This window comes from Mastigoproctus giganteus, chromosome 7 (assembly GCF_048544385.1).
Source record: "Mastigoproctus giganteus isolate SK-2022 chromosome 7, ASM4854438v1, whole genome shotgun sequence".
Taxonomy (NCBI): domain Eukaryota; kingdom Metazoa; phylum Arthropoda; class Arachnida; order Uropygi; family Thelyphonidae; genus Mastigoproctus; species Mastigoproctus giganteus.
This window is the reverse complement of record NC_143581.1, coordinates 76,381,516-76,405,290: the sequence shown is the minus strand read 5'-3', so window position 1 is coordinate 76,405,290 and position 23,775 is coordinate 76,381,516. Positions and strand designations below refer to the sequence as shown.

The 23,775-nt window shown below is 36.0% G+C and overlaps 1 protein-coding gene across 4 annotated transcripts in view; it reads right to left on the bottom strand.

Annotated features, from left to right (window-relative positions):
• The window catches only part of snama (something that sticks like glue), a 489,984-nt gene that overhangs the window by 429,101 nt on the left and 37,108 nt on the right, over positions 1-23,775 (bottom strand). The window contains exon 2 of one of the 4 annotated variants that reach the window (XM_090377736.1): positions 8,245-8,331. In XM_090377736.1, the coding sequence (XP_090233862.1) occupies positions 8,245-8,302 (58 nt within the window). In that variant the 5' untranslated portion in view covers positions 8,303-8,331. Of the gene's footprint in view, positions 1-7,594; positions 8,024-8,244; positions 8,332-23,775 lie in introns of those variants that run through there. The other 3 variants (XM_090377737.1, XM_090377734.1, XM_090377735.1) reach the window with 3 other exon arrangements.

Here is a 23,775-nt window from a genome sequence, read left to right as displayed (position 1 = left end):
GTCTCTGATATCCCAACAATATCTGCCTTCGATGTTTTGAGCAATACCTCAAATTCATCAAATTTATTTACTAAACTCCTAGCATTGGTGTACACGCAAGTATACCTGCACCTGTTTCTATTCTTAGCTACCCTAACACAACCCATGTGTTTACTTGTACCGCAATGTCTCCCAGCAGTCTCTGAAATACCATGCATCTTGTTTTTCAGGCTTCTGCTCATTCTAATAGAAGCAGTGCAAGAATCTCTTTCACCTCTGCCAGTGGCTACTGTCAATCTATTGGTCTTTGTCTCCCCCCAAGGTAGCAGTTTTCCGACCCACCTAACACTGCCTCGATAGCATCAGCAAATATTCTTGCACCCTTTCTATTTAAGTGTATCCCATCCCTGTAGAAGCAATCTCTCCTGTTAACAAGTACAGTCCAGGCTGAAAAAAATTCTACCCCTTGAGCCTTGCACAATCTTTCCAGGGCCGAATTGATCGACAAGGCCCTCATCATATACTCCCTCCTATCGTGTCTGGGCAGAATTGCAGACACTTTCAAATTCAACCCTAATTCTCGGCTTTTGTTCAACAGTGACCTGTACTTGTTAAGTAATTCTGCCGGTCTCCTACTCTTAATATTATTAGTGCCAACGTGTACAACTATATCACCTTTTGTGCCCTTAAAAGATGATATTCGCTCTACAACGTCATCAACCTTTGCCCCTGGCAGACATACCCTGGTCCTTAGTTTTACATTTAATCTTATTAATTACATTTAATCCACAAATTTCTGTTTTGCATACAAACTGTATGCAGAAAAGAAAAATTGCTGGATTTCTATTATTCCAATTATAATAAAATTTGGAATGGCTTGACAAATATTTTTAAATGTCCAAATAAAATTGAATGAAAATCTCTCAAATGGGAGCTGAGCTGTTATAGTGAATGGACAGGAATATGAAGACAATAGGAGCTTGTGCACACACGGCTAAAAAAAGGTATCTGATGTGTTGAGTGCTTCAGGAAAAAGAAGAACACACTAACCTTTCTATTTCTGTTAGAGATTGTAAAGTTTTCCCTGTCCAGGAAAAAATTTCTTATAATTATACCTGATTTCAAGATTAAACTGCCTGCTATGTGTTGTTTGGGCCTTAGATCATTCTAGTTCCACAAAATGGAGGGGAATTAATAATAATTAGCCAATTTTTGTGACTCAAATATAGTCAAATATAGTGAAATTCTGTAACACCTTTACTTCATCTGATATTCTCCATTAAACTAGAAATGCTTTTTTCTGCATAAAATCTATTGGTAAATCTACCTCTGGGTAACATCATGGTTCTCTGGAAGTCCCACTTGTGTTTCCTTTCCCCCCCACCCATCAAAAAAATGGAAGGCCATATCTAAGTTGGTCTTGCTATCCTCTGATATCTCAGTCTTTTTTTATATTCTTGAACAAGAGCCTCTTCTTTTGCAAAATATAAGTTCAAAATTGAAAGTGTATATAGCCCCTCTGTACAGAATTTGCACAGAGGGGGCTATAGTGTGCTCTGGAAGGGGGATGGAGGTAGAAGTTTTCATCATGTCTTTAGCCTCTTAACCAGAGGTGGCAATACTACTACTATTACTATGAAATCTCCTGTATAATTTTGCAATGCCTTCACTGATCCCTGGATATTCGCAGGTCAGCCGCAGTTAGTACATCGGACTGAACCTATTGGTAACTCTTTGGGTGTCTTCAGGATCAGTTAGTGTATAATCTTGCTACCTCTACTCTGCCAGATAGTGACTGGACGAAGTCCGAGTAGTGTGTATGCGAGGGGCATTGTTAAGGCCACGTTATGTCAAGGAGCTGGGGATATTCTTACCATGTGTATGCCATATCCAAAAATTTCATTAATTCATACAGCATGCCCCCCCACCCGACTCTTTCTTACTATTGAATACACCATGAATTGTCAAACTAATAGAGTAAGCTTATCTGCAAAAAGATCTAAACCTCCCAAACACTTCCTAGTTCATTTCACAAATAATATCTGTACGTGGTCTCAATTCTAATCTCAACGATGTCCATTTCCACTTCCACTTGCAGTCTCTGCAAAACCCTACATACTTTTTTTGACAGAATCTCAGTTATCAGCTGATTCAACTACTGCTCATCTCAGATGCCCAAATTCACTGTATGATTCTTTTAACCTCAAATGTGGTACTTGTGCATATGTCCATTCCAATATTCCCTGTCAGAGACTCGGTAATTTGGAATCTCCTCTTTTCGATCTTCTCTGGCTTAAAATCTCTCTACCTCATAGTGTCAAATTCATCTGTTGTCTCTACCGTTCTCCCAACTCCGCTAATCACTTGGAGCTCTTTAACTTCCTCTCTTTGCAACTTGACTTTCACCAGTCCAACTTTCCTAACAGTGAGGTAATTTTCCTTGGTGATTTTAATGTTCAAAACTCCAGCTCGCTTCCGTTTTCTAGTCACACCGACCCAGCTGGTCGAGATGCTGAGGCTTTTGCAATTACTAATGACCTTGCACAGATTGTTCATTTACCTACAAGAATACCGGACAATCCTAACCATACAGCCAACAAGTTTGATCTTTTTTTTCTCACAAACAAGCCTTCAAAGTACACGGTCAAAGTGAGTGTTGTTTGGCATTACAAGAATGCAAAATGGAATGACCTGCAAGATTTCTTTTCTTCTTTTCCTTGGTCGACTTACTGTTTCAAAACTTCTGATATCAATGTTTGCTCAGATCGTGACAGTGAAATTATTCTTGTAGGAATGGAATCCTTTATTCCACACTCCACTTTAAAATCTCGTCCTTTATCTAAACCTTGGTTTTCCAATAAATGTGCTAAGACTGTCCAAGAGAAGAACGTTGCATATCATAATTGGCTTGTTTCCAATTCTTCAGTTTCATTTTCTGCCTACACCAAAGCTCGCAACAATTGTAAAGCAGTTATTAATCAGTCCAAACTAGATTTTGAACAGGCTAAGAGTAGAAAACTTCCTTCTTGCCCTAATGGTAGCTGAGCATTCTGGTCTCCTGCCAAAGCTATTTCCCAAATATAATTTTTGCCCATCTCTGCTCCCACCTCTTTCAAAACCAGATGGTTCTGTTGTCACTTCAGCCAAGGATAAAGCTGAACTGCTAGCATCCCATTTTTCTTCCAACTCTTGTATTAATGATCTTGGTAAAACATCTCCCACCATTCCCATCATGCTCCATTCAATGTCTCCTGTGGTCTTCTGTCAAAAGGATGTCAGAAGGATTTTGACGAATCTTAATGCTAAGAAAGCTCCAGGTCCTGATGGTATTTCTCCACTTGTTCTCAAAACCTGTGCTCCTGAACTTACTCCTGCTCTTTGCCGCCTTTTTTCACTTTCTTCCAAAAGGTGTTTTTCCTTCTGCTTGGAAATTTGCTCACATCCAGCCAGTTCCTAAAAAGGGTGACAAATCTCTCCAATCCAATTATTGCCCTATTACAATTACTTCTATGCTTTCTAAAGTAATGGAGAAATCAATTAACCGCCAACTCTTAAACTACCTAGAAGCCTTCCGTCTGATCAACGATCGCCAGTATGGATTCCGTCAGTGTCGATCCATTGGTGATATTCTGGCTTATGTTACCCTTTTATGGACAAATTCAATATATAAGGAATATAAAAGTAGTGCTACTTAATTTTTTAAAAAAAATGACCCTTACAAAATAATTTCAGATTTATGAAAACTATCAAAACTTTCAGTTCGGTGAAACACAAGCAGTTGCTCTTGACATCTCAAAGGCTTTTGATCATGTTTGGCATAAAGGTCTTCTAAACAAGCTTCCATCTTATGGTTTGCTTTTTTTTTTTTTTGTAACTGGTTATCCAGTTCTCTCTCTGATCGCTTACTGAGGGTGAGGGTAGATGGCTCTGTCTTCAACTTCTCCACTAATGCTGGTGACCCCAAGGTTCAGTTCTTCCCCCCACTCTTTTTTCCTCTTGTATATTAATAACCTTTACAACTGGATGAATCTACAGACGTCAGTGATACAGCTCAATTGCTCCTTTTTATTTGTATGGTGTTCGATGATTCTGCCACTAGAGAACTGCTGGGTATGGTTTCGTTAAAATAAAAGAACAAGAGGACTTGATATATTTAATGCCTTCAAAAATTTTATTAAAAAACTTAAATTACCACTATTTAAGCTCGTATCAATAACAACAGATGAAGCTAAAGCAATGACGGGGCATCTTAACAGATTCATCTCATTGTGCCAAATGAATTCCCGATTATTTTAGTTATCACTGTATCATCCACCATCGAGTGTTAGCCAGCAAAAGATTAAATACTAAAAGTGTTATGAACATAGCTTTAAAAATCATGAATTCGATCAGAGAACAATCTCTTCAAAGGAGACTTTTCAAAATGCAGCTCGATGAAAATGAACCAGATCTGATATTACACACAGATGTGGGGTGGCTGAAATGGAGTAAGTTTCTACGGAGATTTTGAAATTTGCTGAATGAAATTAAAAAATTTGTTGATCAAAAAGGGAGATGATTATCAGCAGCTACAAGATACGGAGTGGTTGTGTGATCTGGATTTTTTGGCAGATTTCACCAATGATGTGAATTTGGAATTACAAGGAAAAAATAAAAATGTGGGTGATGTGATTAGTAGTATTTCTGCATATAAATATCAATTTTCTCAATGGCTAAAGATCTCAAAGGAAAAAAATTCAATCATTTTGCAAATATGCAAAATCATTAGCAAAAATATCCTGTTTTGAATTTAACAGTGAGAAATATGTTTATGAAATTGAGAAAATTGATGATTTTAAAACCAAATTCAGTGATTCTAAAACAATTGAAAACATTGTTCAATATATTTCTTATCCATTTAATGTCAACTTAGATACGTAACAAATTGCAGAGAAAAAAAAGGAAAAAAAACCGCTGAGATTTTTTACATGGAGAAAATATTACTTGAAAAGGAAATTATTACATTGCGAAATGATATCTTCCTAAAAGCCAGATCATCAGAAAGACTTTTGGAAATATGTTTACCGAGAAAAGTTCCCAAATGTAAAAATATGAAGTGAACTTTTAAATTCCTGTTTTGGTTCCACATATCTATGTGAATCGGCTTTTTCGTATTTGAAACAAACAAAGACGAAGAATCGCTCTATTACGGACTTGCATACAAACGATTCTTATCACAGTATATCCCCAATTTTGAAAATTTGGCAGATGACATGCAGACACAAACTTCACATATATTAAAAATTTAAATATGTGAATTTAAAATAAGAATTCTGAATTGTATTTAATTTTAAAATTTATAAACAACATTTTTCAGTATGTGTTGATTAACTTTTTTAAGTTAATCAACATTCATGTGCAATGAAATTCTTGATATGGTAGATCGCGGCACATTTTAAAGAAAAAAATGTAGATCACATCACAAATTAAGTTGGTCACCCCTACTATAGTTCAATTTTTCCTGAACGCAACTGTGAAAAATCCATGCTCTATTAAAACCATATATTTTTAATTAATTTTTGAAAATTAAAGCTCCCTTTAGACCTGTCAGTGAGCAAATGCAAATGCAAATTCAAATATCACACTCTTTAACCCACACTTTGATTAGACCAAAGTGCATTAGTAACAGGAGCATTTGCTGCATGAAAGGCATGCTATCAATAACCCTTCATGACATACATCAATCAAGATATGCATATAATTGGGTTTGACTTAATCATGAAATTTTTCTAATTGGGCAATATTTAACAGACATTTCTAGAATTTTCTGCAGAAAATTAAAAGGCATTTTCAAATGAACTTCAGGAGTTTCAGCTGTGTGGAAAGAGCAGATTGCTGAAATATTGTTGGGGCTGAATCAACTCTGTTCACATGATACAGGGTTAAAAAATAGGCCAAACGTAACACTGATTAACAAAAACCACTGATGTAAGCAGCAAAAAATATTATGGAAAGATCTACGCAAACAAGGAACATTTCCTTTCTACAAATCAGCCAAATTGCCTTTCATTCCTCCAATCTACACACAGCAGGAGCACAATATCCATTACTCAGGCTACTAATAACCAGGAAGCTTAAACAAAAATTCGCTTTAGCAAGCAAACAAGCAGATTAACACAACCAACAATGATGATTTGATTTGTGATTAATGTGCATTCCCATTATATGATGATACGATTAATTATATGATATGCACTCCCATTAACTTCACTGATCCGTATAAGCTGCACAAGGTGCTCACTGCCGGAAAGCAGGCTGCCTCCATTCTACATATAAGTACCCTATCAATATACACCTGGTCGTCGACTTACGACCTATGCAACTTACGACCGGCCGCACTTACGACCACAAAAAAAAAATAATAATAATAAATTAATTAATCGATGACGGGAGGCCTGAAGACAGCACCAGGCACATACACCCAGTCACTCTCTCTCACATACACCCAGTCGCTTTCAAGTATCTGTTGCGTGTGGTGTATTAATTAAAATTCTACTGAAATACGCATAAAATGTTTAGTAAAAGGAAAATGACTTCATCTACATATACGCCAGCTAAAAAGTCAAGGAAAACTATTGATTTAGAGTGTAAAATGAAAATTATCCAGCAGTATGAAGGCGGAAAGAAAGTGAATACGATAGCATGTGACTTGAAGTTATCACATTCCACGGTATTGACGATACTTAAGGACAAGGAAAGAATTCGGGAAGCTGTGAAAGGTTCTGCACTTATTAAGTCTACAATTTTAACAAAACAACGACAGGAACCCATCCATGAAATGGAGAAATTGTTGTTTATGTGGATGGAAGATTTAATACAAAAAAATACACCCATGAGCCTTCACACAGTGCAAGCAAAGGCTAGAAGTTTGTTTCAGTTTAAAATCACGCGCCGGAGACGATTACACAGAAGATTTTCAGGCTAGTACTGGGTGGTTTAAGCGTTTTTAAAAAAAGATTTTCTTTGCATAATGTCTCCATAAATAAACATTTCCTACCTCAACCCAAGAACATGGCCCTGACGATGCACAAGTAAAGATTGAAAATTGATTTTGTAAATTTCATTTGTATTAATTTTTACATTAATTTTAGATTGTATTTTTGTGTTTACAGTACATTATGTACAATATAATTATAGATTGTAGTTTTGTTTTTTTATAAACAGTATGAATAATAAACCAATTAAAATGTAGAGAACGTTTGAATTTAACCTCATAGAGAGAGAGAGAGATAGCCTAGGCGTAGAAACGAAGGTATATTCAGTATCGCTAAGTAAAAGATAAAAACATTACTGTATTTAAAATGAAAAATAAAAGATTATAAAAATAAATCATAAAGATGATAAAAAGATTAGAAAGGTTAAAAAATACTGTTAATAAATATATGGCCGACATACGACCAGATCGACTTACGACCTGTCAGTCAGAACGGAAGTCGGTCGTAAGTCGACGACCAACTGTATAAGGAATATAAAAGTAGTGCTACTTAATTTTTAAAAAAAAATGACCCTTACAAAATAATTTCAGATTTATGAAAACTATCAAAACTTTCAGAATACATAAGTGGCATTTACTCACCTTCTTTTGTTTGTGCATTTGTTATCTGCAAGTCAAAATCTGAGCTTTTGCCAATTTTCTTCTGCTGCATGATGGATTTTTTCAAATCTGCTACAGAGATGTGAAGTCCATCAAATGTGACTGTGTCATAATCCAAACTACTCTTGAACTTGTAATGGACTGACATACTTGCTGTTTTTATACTCAGTATATGTAAAAAGTATTCCTTTAATTAAAAATTGCATTCACGTGCAGTTTCCTAATGGCACACTCTGTTATACTGAAAAACAGATTCATTCCAATAATCATGTCTCAATGTGAAATATCAGTTAAGTTACACGTTTAAGTAAAAATGGAATATCATAACACAGAACAATGTTTAGGACTCTATGGATGAAATTAAATAGTTGTTAGGAAACTTTTAATATTTAATGGGCAAACAGATTTATACTTTAGCCTTGTGATATTTTTAACCCTAAAATAAGAAATACATATGAATATTCACAAATGACATAATGACATCATGAAAGGTAATTTAAGCTTGTCTTGTGAAAACTAGTCATAAGCAATAGCATCTGCTTCCAAAATGGAGATTGCTAAGTGGAGGAATAAAAAAAAAAAAACCATTTGCTAATCTTCTAATTTTGCATGCTATAGTAATAGCAACTCACTGAGCACAGCATTCTTTAAAGACAGTTGGACATAATCAAATATGCAGTTCATAAACATTCAGATTCTTTAAGAGAGAGCCAAGAGTCCTAAAAAAAAAATAAAATAAAAGCATGTAAACAGTTTAAAACTAAAATATTTCTTAATAATAATTTTTCTAAACTTATCAATTAACACAGAATTCAACAAAAAAGAATTTCCGTATTATCTTTGAGCTTTATTTTGCTTTAATATTAAAGTAAAAAAAAAAGCTACCTAATTACAATATTTATATATAATTTATGATTATTCATAAATGTTACAAGGCTAATGTGGCATCCCAACTTGGTGTTTCTGCTTCAGGAAGGAGAGGATCTTTTAAGGGGAAAGAAAATTACTGGCCATGAATTCTGTCTAAGGACTGCACTCCTCTCATTACTTCACCAGTGGCCTATGAAATCAGGCAGCATTAAGAGTGTTGGCCCTAGGATGATGTCTAGTAGAAAATATTTGATATGCAGATGACCTCCATCTCTCTCTCTCTCTCTCTCTCTGTGTTAGTTCCACCTTCTATAGGGGGGGGGGCCTACGACGTCCCCTAGTAATCTCTATAACTGACTTCTAGGTCCATCTTCTACAGACATGAATAAGGAGAAAGTTTTCCAAAGTGTGACAGTTAATGATTTGGTCACCAGTCTACGAGCACAAGAGAAATCAATGACAAGACAAAACAAAACAACAAGCATCTAAGAAAAGGTGAAAGTGCTACAAGTATAGGATCGGTTTATGGAATAGGAAGAACAACAGTAAATGATATAAAGTGTGATGCAGAAAAAATTGAAAACACGTGTCAAAAATGGAAACCACTGATAGTAATGTTAAGTCATAAAACAATGAAAATTCCTAAAAATGAACAATTGGATACTGCAATGTTTCAATGATTTGTTCAAAAACGTAGTCAAGGAATTGTTGGGACCTATAATAATTGAAAAAGCCATTGAAATCAATAAAAAAACTAGGCAGAGATCCTTCATTTAAGGCTACTATCGGATGGTTGGATAAATTTTAAGTTTCACCATGGTATTCGATCCAGTGTGAGAAGCTAAATGCATATAGTGCAGCAATCTCTATTTATCATGAAAAACTACAGAAGGAAATGTTTGTTATTTGGTTTTTAGGAGCATTAGCAACTAAGGCCATGTTGCTCTGGGAATATGCGGTGGTCATTCCCTGACCTTTCCGCTTCCTCCGTATTTGGTGGTGACGAGCTCGAACCCTTGTCTAATCAAGAAACATGTGTTACGCACTGCTGCTCCTTCCCACCTGGCTACGGAGGTGCACAGAAGGAAATAGCTGATCGATGTTTGGTTAAAGACCAAATATACAACCGCGACGAGACTGGCCTTAATTGGAAGGCACTACCTCAAAAGACACTTGCCTCAATGACTGAACATATGATACTGGGATAAGATGGAAAAAGATCGCATCACTATAATGGCATGTGCTAATGCCAACAGTAGTCATAATTGCCTATGGTTGCTATAGGAAAATCAAAAAAGAGCCTAGATCATTTAAAAATATTAATTTAAATGCTTTGCCAATTAAATATTTCTCACAAAACAACCCATGGATAAGTCAAGATATATTTTCATGATTGGTTTCATAAAATATTTGTACCATGTATAAGATCACATTTGGCATGAAAAGGTTTACAATATGCAATGCTACTGATGGACAATGCGCCTACTCATCCCATACACATATGTGATTTAAAAACCAATGATGGCAAAATATACCACTTTCTGCCAGCAAATGCAACACCTCTCATTCAACCGATGGACCAGGGTGTGATTGAGATTACAAAACATTGTTATCGCAAAATGTTCGTTCAAAAACTTGTTTCGGCAGAAAATAAATTAGATGTGATAGAGCTTTGGAAAAGCTACATTATAAAAGATGCAATTTGATGTCGCTAATGCCTAGAATGATGTTCCAGTTCAAACAATACAAAAGCTGGAATAAGTTGGGGCCAGAAATATATTCAACTGATACAGAAACCATTCCAAAAGAAACAAATTTTGCAATTATGTTCGAATGTTTTTTATGTAAAAATATTTTTAAAACCAGGAAGTAAATGATCGGCTGGATATGAACAAAATGGACGTCAGATGCGAAATTTTAGACAACAATGAAATTGTGCAAAGAGTGATGACAATTTCGGATGACTCTGAAAATGAAGAAGAAGAAAACATTGCTGCTGATGGAACAACAAACATAATTAGCCACTTTGAAGCTGAAACTGTTGTCAAAGTGCATTGAATGGTTTGAGGTACAAGAAGATGCTATGTAAGTGTTACTTTTGCGTAAAATTCATAACATTGCCTCCCAAAAGGCTCAAGAGATAACAAAACAGAAGAAATTGACTGATTTTTTTTTAGAAAAAAAATTTAATTATGCAATATTGTTTTCTTAATTTTGTTAATGACATTAGAACAATGTTATATGTATTGTAAGTAATATTGTTTTCTTTTAAATTTTTTTGACATTACTAGACTAATGTAATGTCAAAATATTAAAAATAGGTATGTATGTAGATATGTACTATGATTTTTTTATGACCAGTAAAAAATAAATAATAATTAAATTTTAATTAAATTTCATTATGTTATGTATTATGTAATAAAACATAATACATAATAGTCCTGAAACGGTGCTGTCTGGGTGGTGGTATCCACTGAGAATAAGTAACAATAGTCTTCTCCTTCGGGTGAAGTGTTACTTATTCGAAGTAGTGCAATGTCATGGCAACTCACCGTGAAGGTATTCACAATATGAGATATGACTTAAACGATGCCACTCTTGCAAATCATTTGCTAATTTAGGATTAGCTGTGTACTAACATGATGCTTTTGCACTAATGTGTACATAATCTAACAAGTTAGATGATTGTTTATTGTATAACTTTTTATTACAATATATATACAATAATTAATTATTATATGCATAATGTTTTTAATGTATAAATTCTATTATCCGTCTATTCAATTATCCGTCATGGTCTCGGTCCTGTACTCTGACGGATAATTGAAATGAAAACTGCATTCTACAGTGTTAGTTTGTGAGTTTTAATTAAAAATTGTTAATTAAATTAAAATAGAGCTGCCATGTATAGCAAGAGAAGTGCAGTAAAGCCAAGTGAATGTGAAAATGTAGCTAAAAAGTCACGTGGATCTATCACGTGTAGAAAAAAAGATCAAGGTAATTCGTAGAATGGAAGATGGTCAGCCACCTAATGTGTGTGTGTAGAAGTATGAAACTGCCTACATAGACTGAGTACCATAATGAAAAATGCTGATGAAATAAAACAATTAATGTAGCATGCTATGACAGTAAGTGTGATGCAACTGCGTTACATTTACTGTCATAGCATGTAAAATTTTAGAAAAAAATAAAGAAATTGTTGTCATCGTGGGTGGATGACTTAAATCAAAAAATATTCCGTTGACAAACTTATTAAAGATAAGGCAAAGTCAATTTTTGAAGATCTTAAGGAACAAGAGGGTCATGATGAGACATTTATAGGTAGGAAGGGATGGTGTGTGTGTGTGTGTGTGTGCGCAATTTAAATCTCGAAGTGAGTGCTGCTGTGTGAAATTAAGTGGTGAGGCAGAAATTGGTGATACTGAGGCAGTTGTAGCATTTCCTGCAGAGTTTTAAGCCACTGTAGAGAAGCATAATTATCCTCCTGATCTGATTTTTAAAGTTGACAAGACCGGGCTTTATTGGAAGAAATTGCCATCACAAACCTTCTTGATTTGGTAGTTGTTGGCGCATCGGCTTCTGTGGCCATATTGCACCTCCCAAGGTTTTTGCAGTACTTTGATCCAAGCCCGAGGCGGGAATCGAACCCGCGACCTTTGGGTTGCCAGGCAGGTACTTTACCCACTCGGCTAGCCCGGTCGGCCCACAAACCTTCATTGGCCATGAAGATCAGTATGCAGCTGGTTTCGAAGCTGCAAGAGAGGCTAGTGCTTCCGCTGGGCACATTTGTCTCTGGAGCTTTAAAATTAAAACCAGTGTTTGTGTACCATTCACAGACACCACATGCTCTCAAGGGACTAAACAAAGCCATTGGCAGTCTACTGGAAATGGAACAGGAGTGACACAAGAAATCTTCTTGGAATGGTACACAAACTATTTTTGTCCTACTGTGCTCAGTTTTTTGTCAAGAGAATGAGTTACCAACCAAGGCTCTTCTTCTCTTGGACAAGCCCCTAGCCATCCTGCAAATCTTGCTGAAGTCGAAACATCTCTGGATGTCAATGTTGTTTGCATGCCACCAAACACCACTTTTGCAACCAATTGACCAGGGGATAATAGCAACTTTTAAAGCCTATTACCTCACCAAACCTTCATGGAAATGGTGAAAGTTTTGGACAGGTCAAACAAAACCAGCAAGGTTTTGTTTGACCTGTTATGGCAGTTATAAAAACTTTTGGTCTGGGCTTTGATCATATCACAGTAAAGGTACAAAATTTATTTCTTTTATTTAATTATATTTAGCTTGATTATTTTATACTGTATTACATTTAACTGATTTATATTCGTAAAAATACTGTTTGTACATTTACAGCATTTATTTCAGAGCTTTAAATATATGTTACTTATGTCAACTGAGAGGGGCCTGAAATGTAACTCATTGACTTACATTATATAATTAGGTTCATTTTACACAGATTTTTTTTTTTTTTTTTTTTACGGTAGTTCTTTCAGGAACAGAACTTTGTAAACCTGTATATCAGTAACCTCAGCTACCTGTATATCAGTAACCTCAGCTACCTGTATATCAGTAACCTCAGCTACCTGTATATCAGTAACATTTAACAAATCACATCCTAAGCTAACATCAGCTGGGAACAATAGAGGTAGACAGGTAGGGGATTTTACATATGTTTAATTAAATAAATAATCCCTACCAATGATTAGACATTTATGGAAGTCTTAGGGTGCTTACACATAGAATGCGGATGCAAGTTGCAGCTGACCTGGAACGCAGTAACATGCAGCTTAAACTACTCATTGGCTATGAATACATAAAAAGCAGGTGACCAGCAAAATTACTCAGTATTTGGCCATGCAGCTGGTTAGGTTTTACGGGTGCCAATGAATTTCAGGATATTAATCCCTTTACCCCTCTCAGGTGAACTGTATCCTAAAAGTGACCACTAAATTGCCAAACAACCGTCTTGGAATTCAGTGGGTGTCAACTAATTTTCAGGTGAAAGAAAACACATCAAAAGAAACAATTATGGAGAAAAGAGGGGAGTGGGTGATTTTCTAATGCTCATCACAGGATTTCAATAAAATGTTCATTGGAATTAGCACTGAAATAGTTGAAAGTGGAAGGGAGAAATATTAATTGCAGGTAACCAATTTTAAATTAAAGGGGTTAAAAAAACATTAAAAATGTGGAAATTTTCAGAATTTATATATAAATATATTTTTTTTTTATTCTTCTGAATAAATCTGAAACTATATATGTATATACAATATTCCTCTTTGTATGTAGTTTCTCTTTTGTCTCATAATGGCCATCTAATACAAAACTTTGAAATTAAAGCTTCAGTGTCTGTGGTGAAAACAATGACTAGCAACCAACTTAAAATCAAATTTGTTTCAGCAGGCAGTGGATTAACATAACCAACACTTTTACTGTAACCCATTAACTTCCATGTAATAGATTAAGGTGCTGATGACTTTGTGGTCACAGCACCTTATGTGTATAAGTATCAACACCGTGAGCATAGTGTTAATGGAATGCATGGGACGTGTAGTTTCGACTGATAATGCTTTTTTTTTGCTGAGATGGGGATAGCAGAAATATCTACATATGAACATTTCCATCTGGACACAATTCACTTAGTGTGATAGGTGTGATGGAGAGAATCACTTTTTCCCAAAACAGATTAATTATTGATCATAACCAGTGATTTTTTAGGACAGTATTATTTCTATTGCAAAGCTAAAATACAATATGTAGTTTTCAAAATAATGAAGTTTCATTTAATGTTAACGGCAAATGGGAGATAGGAAATATGAAACTGGTCAGTGTTAGCAATTACTGTCTTCTCAGGCCATGTGGTAAAATATAATGCATATTTATGCACCGTGCAGGCGGAAATTTGTTGAAAGCAAAACAGTAAGAAACAAAAAAAAAAAAGGTATTTATTTACAGAAATATCAATGATAATAAAATGGAATGTGATGTGTTTAAATAAGATACAGAATAAGTATAAACCTAAAAACTAAAGTAATGAAAAGTTAATTTTAAAAATCCAAAACTTTATTTCTTTGTTGTCATACTGACAAATTTTTGTTCGAAATTTTTTTCAAGGTTTAGAAAAAATAAGCAACTACATTTTAGAGTAGATAAAAACTTTGACAAATATCATAATTTATGTAATGAATTGAAAAGTTATGGGGCAATTTTTAGATAAATTATAATGAAGCTGTTATACCAAAAAAAAAAAAAAAAAAACCTCTTGTTATTTTGAGACAATAAAATAAATGGTATTATTTTTTTATTGTATTCCAAAGTATTCCCGTTTGAAAGCAGTTTAATACTTATTGTCTCTTATTGCTCATAAATCTTTGAAATTAAAATTTCAGTATCAATGCTTAAAACTTTTGCATTACAAGTATTTCTTTACGGCAGCAATTCTAATGATGCCAGAGTTGCGAACAATATGTACCCAGTCGAGTGACAGCTGTACTGACGATGGGCTACAATCAGCAAGCTTATATTGAAATTTGTACAGGTGGATTAATACAAGAAGCAATGAATAGTGCAGGCACACTTATTGTACACTCCAATTAACATACACGATTTATTTGGGCTGCAGGTTCCATATAAACATGCCACCTGCGTTCTACGTGTAAGCACCGTTACACATTAGGCGGTTTGGTTTTTGAGTTTTTTTTTTTTTTTTTTTTAGGAGCATTAGCAACTAAGGCCATATTGCTCCGGGATATGCGGTGGTCATTCCCTGACCTTTCCGCATCTTCCGTATTTGGTGGTGATGGGCTCGAACCCCAGTCTAATCAAGATGCGTGTGCTGCGCACTGCTGCTCCTTCCCACCTGGCTACGGAGGTGCCTCATTAGACGGTAAATGGGCAAGTAGGCAGAGAAGACCAAATCTTTGATGTGGTTCAAGCATATCAGGCTTGCAGAGCTTCTCTTGTTTTCCCTCAGTCACATACTGCTTTTTAAGCAACTGTAAATTCTTCCCACTCCACTGAGTAGTCTGCTCTTCTATTCTTTACTGGCATGCACAATCCAAAAGAAAGAACCAGGCTTCGTTTAGAATGCATATAAATACCCCGTTCTGCATTGTTTTTACCATCATTCTAAGATTAAATAGTTTTTACAAAGACATATTGCTAGTTTCACAAGTCCAAAGACAACCTGAAATTCAGTACTGACCTGTGATGGAATGATCGTAAAGGCTACAGTTGAATTTTTTAGGTCAAAATACATATTCTGCATACTGGCAAATGCAGTGAAAGGAACAAAATCAAATAACTGTATTTGTCCTGAGCAAAGCAAAGATTTGCATACCCTATGGTAAGACTTACAGTTAGTTGTGTAAGAATCTTAGTTCTACTCTGCCCGCACCAGCAAAACAGACATTAGTTCACTCTTTGTAGCTCGCCTAGTTACACTGAAAAGTCAGAGAATGCTGTTGTTTTGCTGTTGGATTTTCCACAGCCAACGCAAGTAGTATAAACCCATTGATAAGTGCTATATGGCCTAAGTAGCACTTATCAATGGGTTTATACTACTTGCGTTGGCTGTGTGGAAGTAATTAGAAGTGGTCATATAAACATGTGTTTTAGGAAAGTGAAAAATTCTGTAAGATTTGGTTTTATCACTATGATACGGTGAAGTGACAATTCCTGTAAGCATGAGAGAGCAGTGAGTGACAATAGACAGGGATTATTATACAAGGCACATTCCAGGAGTATATGTTTTACTGTGAGTGGTCTGTGGCAGTGTATACATTGTGGAGGGTCATTACCTGACAAAGGAATAGATGAATCAGATGAGTGTGACCTATTTGGATTCTGACTAGGATTACTTCTTCTTGTCTGTTTGTATGGAAAATGGATGGCCATATCTGTGGTACAGGTTTAATTTGAAAGAGTTTGTAATGGTTGCTGCTAATATAGGAGTTTGTCAGTGAAGTGTCCATCATACTTTATATATATTTTGTACATGCATTATATGTGATCACTGAATGGCACAAGAAACTTTATCGGGGCTGTGTTAGATGGATGTTTGGAAGCAGCATCTGTGACTTCATTTCCTCGTATTTAAGTATGGCCTGGAATCCAGCAGAAGACCTTTTGCTGATGCTCTCTGAGACAAATCAACTCTGTTCTGATGAGCTCTAGTAACAGATGAGTAGGTGAGGCAATGTTTTGCATGGCTAATATAGAGCACTTTGCAAGTTTGTTTATATCAGGAGTGGCCAACTTAATTTGTGATGTAATCTACTGTTTTCCTTCAAAATGTGCCGTGATCTACCATCTCAAAAATTTCATTGCACAAGGTGCACAAATCGAGAGATGACTGTATATTTAAAATTCGTCGTGATCGACCAAAATTAAATCAGTGATCAACTTGTTGGTCACCCCTGGTGTATATTATGCTCCTTTGGACTGAGAGATGGAAAATATTTTCTAGAGCAACCTTTATAACATAATTCAGTGGTGTAACTACTGCACTCACTGTGGGAAGTGATAAAGAAATGGTAGTGTCAGAGAATACCACTGCTGCACCAATTCCACTCTAAAACTTCGATTCATCAATATATATTTTTTAGTGAAGTTAGGAAACAAACAAGCAAACTCAGTTGCCGCTGGCTTGTTTCTATGAAAGGTCGCAAATTGTGAATCCTTAAATATTGACCAATCAGGATGGTTCAACTGGCTTTGGATCTCTGTTGCCTATTTCAGTAATAACATCTTCCTGATAGCTTCATCATATAGACTTACGCTGAAGCTGTTCTGAAAGCAGCTAGAGCTATCCTAATAGCTCAATGGGAGAGAAGGCGAGATAATGCACTCCCCCTAGCAGAATTAAAGATAGACATGCTGTAGTCCACGCATGACCTGATTATGGATCTATATAAATGGAAAAAAGTGTAGAGATCTGCTCCCCAGGTCACTGCTAATAAGACTCTGAGTATGTTCATTTTTTTGATAAGCAGTCTGGAGATGTTCAATGTGCTTTTGATAGTTTAACTTGTTGTCAAAAGTTAAACCTAGTAAACAAAAACTATGCTATTGGAAGAGGATGGTTATTCAAGTGGAATTCAGGTTTAGGATGCATTTCATACCTGGTAAAGAAGTGAATGGCAGTAGTGCATATTCTGGCTGGATAGTCTATAACCATTTTATGTCATCCACATCTGGATGCAATTTATTGATATTTGCAGTTGTCACTCAAAGTAATGTTTTGGGAATAACAGGAAATTGTGAGAACATCAGTGTAAAGATATGAATCCACTGTTTTCAGAATTAGGTCAATTAAAAATTCATTCTAATTGTGAACAGAGTGGCAGTGAGAACAGACTCTTATGGAATTCCTTCCTCTTGCACCAAGTTTTTTGAGAGTTTGCTGATAACAAACTTGAAAGGAACTTTACTTAAGAAATTTTTGGACTAAATATGGTAAATGGCCTCTCAGGCCAAGAGAATATAGATCCTTCAAGATTCCAAAATGCCATGTGGTGTCAGAAGTTTTCTCAATGTCAAAACAGATCATGATGAGATGTTCCTTTTTGATTAATGCATTTCTGATGTTTGCTACAGCTTTAATCATGAGATACAATGATGGTCACTTTTTTTCAGAATCCAAAATGATTGTTGTTAAGCAAGTTTTGGGAGTCAAGAGAACGACAATGAATCATTTTTTAGGGTTTTGCTCAGGCAGCTGGGAAAAAAAATTGGTATGTAGTTGTGAGGAACAGAATGGTCTTTACTGATGTTGGGATTGCCAATACATAGGAATGAAGCAGCTAGAAGTTTGGGAATTTATGTTCAGTGAAGATTCAACTGAAAAAGATCAGCAGTGAAGTTTGTGATTTTTGATCTAAATTTTGGACCATTACATAGTATATCCCATTGGGGCCAGCAGCACGGCTTCTTGAGTAGGTAAGAGACTGCTGCAGTTCAAACATGGGTAAATGGTTGATTTTAATGCAGGTGTCAATGAAATTCATTTTCAATTTCTCAGTTACATCTCTAATTGTTTTAAATGATTGGTCATAAGTGGTTGAGGACAACTGAGAAAAAATTCCTAGTACATTTGAGATTTCTGTAGGAGCAGAGAGCTCCTGTCCATTCCAGTTAAGCAGTGGAGTAGATATTGGAGGAAATTTACTATTTATCTGTTTAATTTTTTTTCCGAATCAGTCTGATGTCTGTATTTTTATTAACTGAAAAAGCAAATTTAATCCAAGATTCTTTTGTTCACTTTCTGTCTGACATAATGGGCTCTTGCTCTAAGTCGCTTATAATTAATGATTGTAAGTGGTTTGGTGTTTGCATAAATCCCATGATTTATTTTTTTTTTTTTAATTGTTCCAAGCTTTGTTCCACCAGTAATTTAATTTTACAATTTTTTACTTGATATTGCAGAATGGCAGCAGTCACTAACATGGTTGACAGAAGAGGACTGGATGATATGGTTGTCAAATGAGACATGCCTACTGTATTTTATCCAGTCAGCCTTTGAAAATTTCAATTTTACTGGATTAAGGACTGGAGAGCAAACAGAAAGGTCCATTGCAGTGGTTGATCCAGTAAAGAAATGAATGTAGGTAGGGGAGCCAGTAGTCAATAACGTTAAATTCTGTCTGCCAAGTCAACATTTCAATCAGCTTTCTACATCTGTCAGAAGTAGCGGAACTTCATTATGCATGGTGTGCATTAAAGTCATCTAGTAAACAGAATGGTGGTGATAACTGCTTCAACTTCTGAATAGTATAGGAACAATTAGTTGGAAGATAAATTGAGACTAAAGTATACCAATTACTATAGTATACCAATTACTATACGTAAGGGAAAGGGTTCTAAGGAGGTTTGCAATGGAATGCATCTGGAGGGAGACTCTTGCACCCAAAAGTACAGCTACTGTTCCATGAGCATTAGTGTCCAATCCATCATGTCTGAATATAGTATAATTTTTGATTGAAGGTGAGTGGTTGGGGTTTCAAATTAGTTTCTTGTTAGAATATGGCAACAGGATTGAAGCAGTATTAGTTCGTGAATACCATCGATATTGGTGCGAAAACCTCTGCAATTCCATTGGATAATGTGTTCCATTATTTGGTTTTGTATGCAGATGAATCTGCTTTTTATGAGCAGAATGTTTATAAAGTCAAGTTTTGATTTTACTTCTCTGGGAAGTGTGGAACGTCCTGAGTCATTGCAATCATCATCTGCATATATTTTAAGCAGTTCTTTTTGACTGTTGGTATTATCTGCATCCATGCTTGTTAGACATGATCACTTCACCTTTGATATACTAAGTTCAGTTCAGATGGATGTTGGACTGAGAGGACTGATCAAGCCCATTCTGAGATCGATATGGCTGGAGAGAGGTGGACACTTGTCTAACATGCCACTGATCATTGAACTGTGGGTGGCAGAAGCATAAGTGGGGTTTGGCATATTTAATTAAAGTGTTTTCTTGTTTCTTGATAACACTTTATTTTCAATTTTATATTTTTTCCCCCCTAACTTCTAGAGTTCACAATCTTTGGAGTAAGCTGGTTGTACCTGCAATTAGGACACTGTGGTGTTGGTGCCTTGAATTCTGTTTGAGTGAGCTTTGCACCAACAGTGTGGACATGTTGCATCTCTACAACATGCTGTATAGGAGTGGCCAAATTTCTGGCTTTTATAACATCTTAGGGGTTTGGGATAAATGGCTGAAAGTGGCAGTTCAAGTAACCTGCTTTGACAGAAGCTGGTAGATTTGGTGTATTGAAAGTTAAGATTATGTTACAGGTAGGGATTAAGTAGTGGTCTTTTCTGATTCTTTTTGCTTGAGTGACATTGAGCTTTTAGTTCCTGGATTATTTCTTCTTTAGAAACGTTTAATAGTGATCACTCCCTTGGAAGAGTTCAATGTGTTATGTGGGGTGATTTGAACCAGAATTACACAAAACAGTAAGCTGTAATAATAGCCCGAGGGTATCTTGAGTAAGAGGCCTCTATTAGTAAACTTCCTAATTGGAGGTGGTTAACCAATTTCGGTGAAAATGCCACATTTTCGAGGCATCTCTGAATGATGAAGGGGGACAGCTAACTCACAGGTTGTGCTGGCAAAAATTGCGATATCAGGAAAGATGGAGAATCCTGCTTCCTTGTCTTTTTTCAGCCTCTTTGAAAGAGAGAAATCATGGTTGCTATCACTGTCAATATGAGAGCTCTTCGGCTCTAAACATGGAAATATATTGGTTTCCATTTCTGCTTCTTTTAGCCCTGATGACAGGGCCGGCCTCAAAATTTGTGGGGTCCTGTTCACGAATTACTTGCAGGCTCTGGGGTCTTGTGCAAAACTTAGTGTTTTTTTTAATTTTTTCAAAATTTACAGTAACTAAGAAATAATATTATAATATAATGTTATACTAAACAAAAATTTTAAATATGAATAATATCCAATACATTAATCAACAATATTGTTTAACAACTGCAGTCATCTCATAAAAATAGGAACATGAATAAGGAGCCAATAATCACACGTCACACACACACACACACACACACACACACAATACAGATATTATTGAAAGTGAGTATAACATATGAAGATGATATTATTATTTAGACCATGGGGGAGCCTGTTCAACAGAACCAGTTGTACATGCTTGTGGTCGGCCCTGCCTGGGGTTGGTTCTTCCCCCAAGGTTACCAGCTCCACCACATGGAGGCAGAGCTATGCCACCAGTGTCAAGCAGTTGTCAAAGTTAGTAGAGTTGGTTAGTATTTGAGATATAGACTAGAAAATGAAAGGTGGATTCCCTTTCTGGGTTCTTACTTGACCTTGCAAGCACAGAACCACTTGAAGTAAAGAGAAAAGAGAAAATCACACAAGAAAAGAAATAATGCTATATTGCTTTCAACATGTTAAAAAGCAACTTGAGAGACCACATGTTAAAAAGCTTGAATTTAATTGGTGAATTTCTTCAAGCAGTACCTAAATGTCTAGTTTCAATACCACACATGGGAATCTTTGCAAGTGTAAGCTGGTCACAAAAGTTTTGATAACAAACAGAAACTAACTTTTTAAATTATGTTAATCCCATATTTTGACATAGATATTTTAGAGCGAAGTGCAGAGTAATGAGAAAAAAAAAAGAAAAAGCGTATAATTTGTATTTTCTTAATATACTTTTTTTTCTTTTCTTTTTTTTTGCTGGTGCTGCAAAAGCCCGATTTCATCTATACACATTTTAAGGATGGTGATATTTTATCATCAGTTTTCCTGGTAAAAGTGATTTTCTGACAATTAATATGTGAATTTAAAGGAATACAATGAACATCCAAAAAACCATCATTGATAAAATAAAGTAGAAAAAATTGGAGTGGTTTGGCCATGTGAAGAGAATGGAGGATGACAGTTGCCCAGAGTAGCAATGGAGAATAAAAAGGAGAGGAAGACCAAGAAGGATGTGGATAGAAGGTGTGAGAGCAGCTATGAATAGAATTTTGTTAGATATGTAAACAGCATAAACCAAAATATTCAACTGTAAGGGATTATACAAGGTCGGTGTGTGTGTGTGTGTGTGTGTGTGTGTGTGTGTGTGTGTGTGTGTGTGTGTGTGTGTGTGTGTGTGGTGAGCAAAGGGTGCAATGCATTGCAAGCCTAATGGCTGGTCACTGTGCAACAGTTGACATCACAATACAATGCGGGGAACGCAAGAGCAATATCCCAAATGACGATGCTGCACACTCAGATGTATAGGATTCCACAGCAGAAAACCCAAAAGACATCTTCTCCTCGCTGCTGATCATCACTGACCACAAATGCTGTGGTCTCAACAATGCACTGGAGGACTGGAAACGAATGGGCTGATCAATTAAGTACAAATACCTGGTACAACGTGCCGATGGATGCCTTCGTGTGTGGCATAAGCAACACGAGGCCATGGACCCATCGTGGACGGTGACCACTACCCGGGCAGGTGGCAGTGATTGCTTAATGTGGATCATGTTTTGCTGACAAGAACTATGACTCCTGAGGCATATGACCAACGTTTCATTGGTGGGATCTTACCAGTTCTTAGGAGACCAGTGCACCCTGCCACATTATGTTTTTTACCAGAAAGAAACAAGATCTTTCAAGAAGATTATGCACTGCGCACGAGTGGTTCAAGGAAAAGAGGGAAGATATCACCAATCTGAATGGCCTCCAGATTCATCTGACCTCAAACCAACTACACAATTGTGAGAAGTTTTGCAATGGGAAGTGAGGTACATGGACATATTCTCATATATTCCAATGCTGGAAAGTCTTTCAGGCATGGCTAAAGATCCCTAAGGATGTCTTCAAACTATTCGTCAATGCCTAGGCAACTAGCAGCTATTATTCATGTGAACAGTGTTAGGTAGGTGATCATAATTCAGTGATCACTGGGTGTATATCTAAGGTGACCATACATCCCAGATTAGCTGGGACAGTCCTGGATTTTAGACTGTTGTCCCAACAAGTTTAGTATATGGCTTGGTTAAAAATATTTTTATTGGCCTATTTTTCTATTCCATAGAGATAAATTAACACTTAACTACCTAAGGAATTTATGGCTTCCGAATTACTTAATAATAAAATTATACACAAATGTAGAATCTTAGGCAAACAATAAATACAAATAAATGAATTATTGTGCTATACTAAATCTCAAACACATCAGTGCTATCTATTACACAACCAAACAGTGAACCAGCTAAACCATACGGCAGCCTGCAAACTTTTCTATATTTTACTTTAAAAAATATCTATTACAGTGGTACCTCGGGTCACGAACAAATCGGCCCACGAACAAAATTTCCGAACAAATTTTGACTCGACCCGTGAACAATGCCTCGGCGCACGACCGCACAAACATGGCTTTGGCGCCATGTTTTCGGCTCGCGAACAGCATCAGTTGTACTCAAGGTTTGCACGCTGTGAACATTGTTTGTCATTGTGTTGTTCTTGATACAATTTTTTTTTGCTTTTTGCATTAAATTAACCCTCATTATGGCTCCCAAGAAAGCGAAAAGTGTTAGTGACAGTGGTGTAAAGAAACCTAAGCCTATTACAGTAGAAACAAAGAAGGAAATAATAACTAAACATGAGAATGGTGTTCGTGTTTCTGATCTCGCCAAGCAGTACGACATGGCTAAATCTATGATTTGTACTATCTTAAAGAACAAAGATGCGCTAAAGTCGGCTAAAGGAGTGACTATGTAAACGAAGCAAAGGTCTCAAGTGTTATTA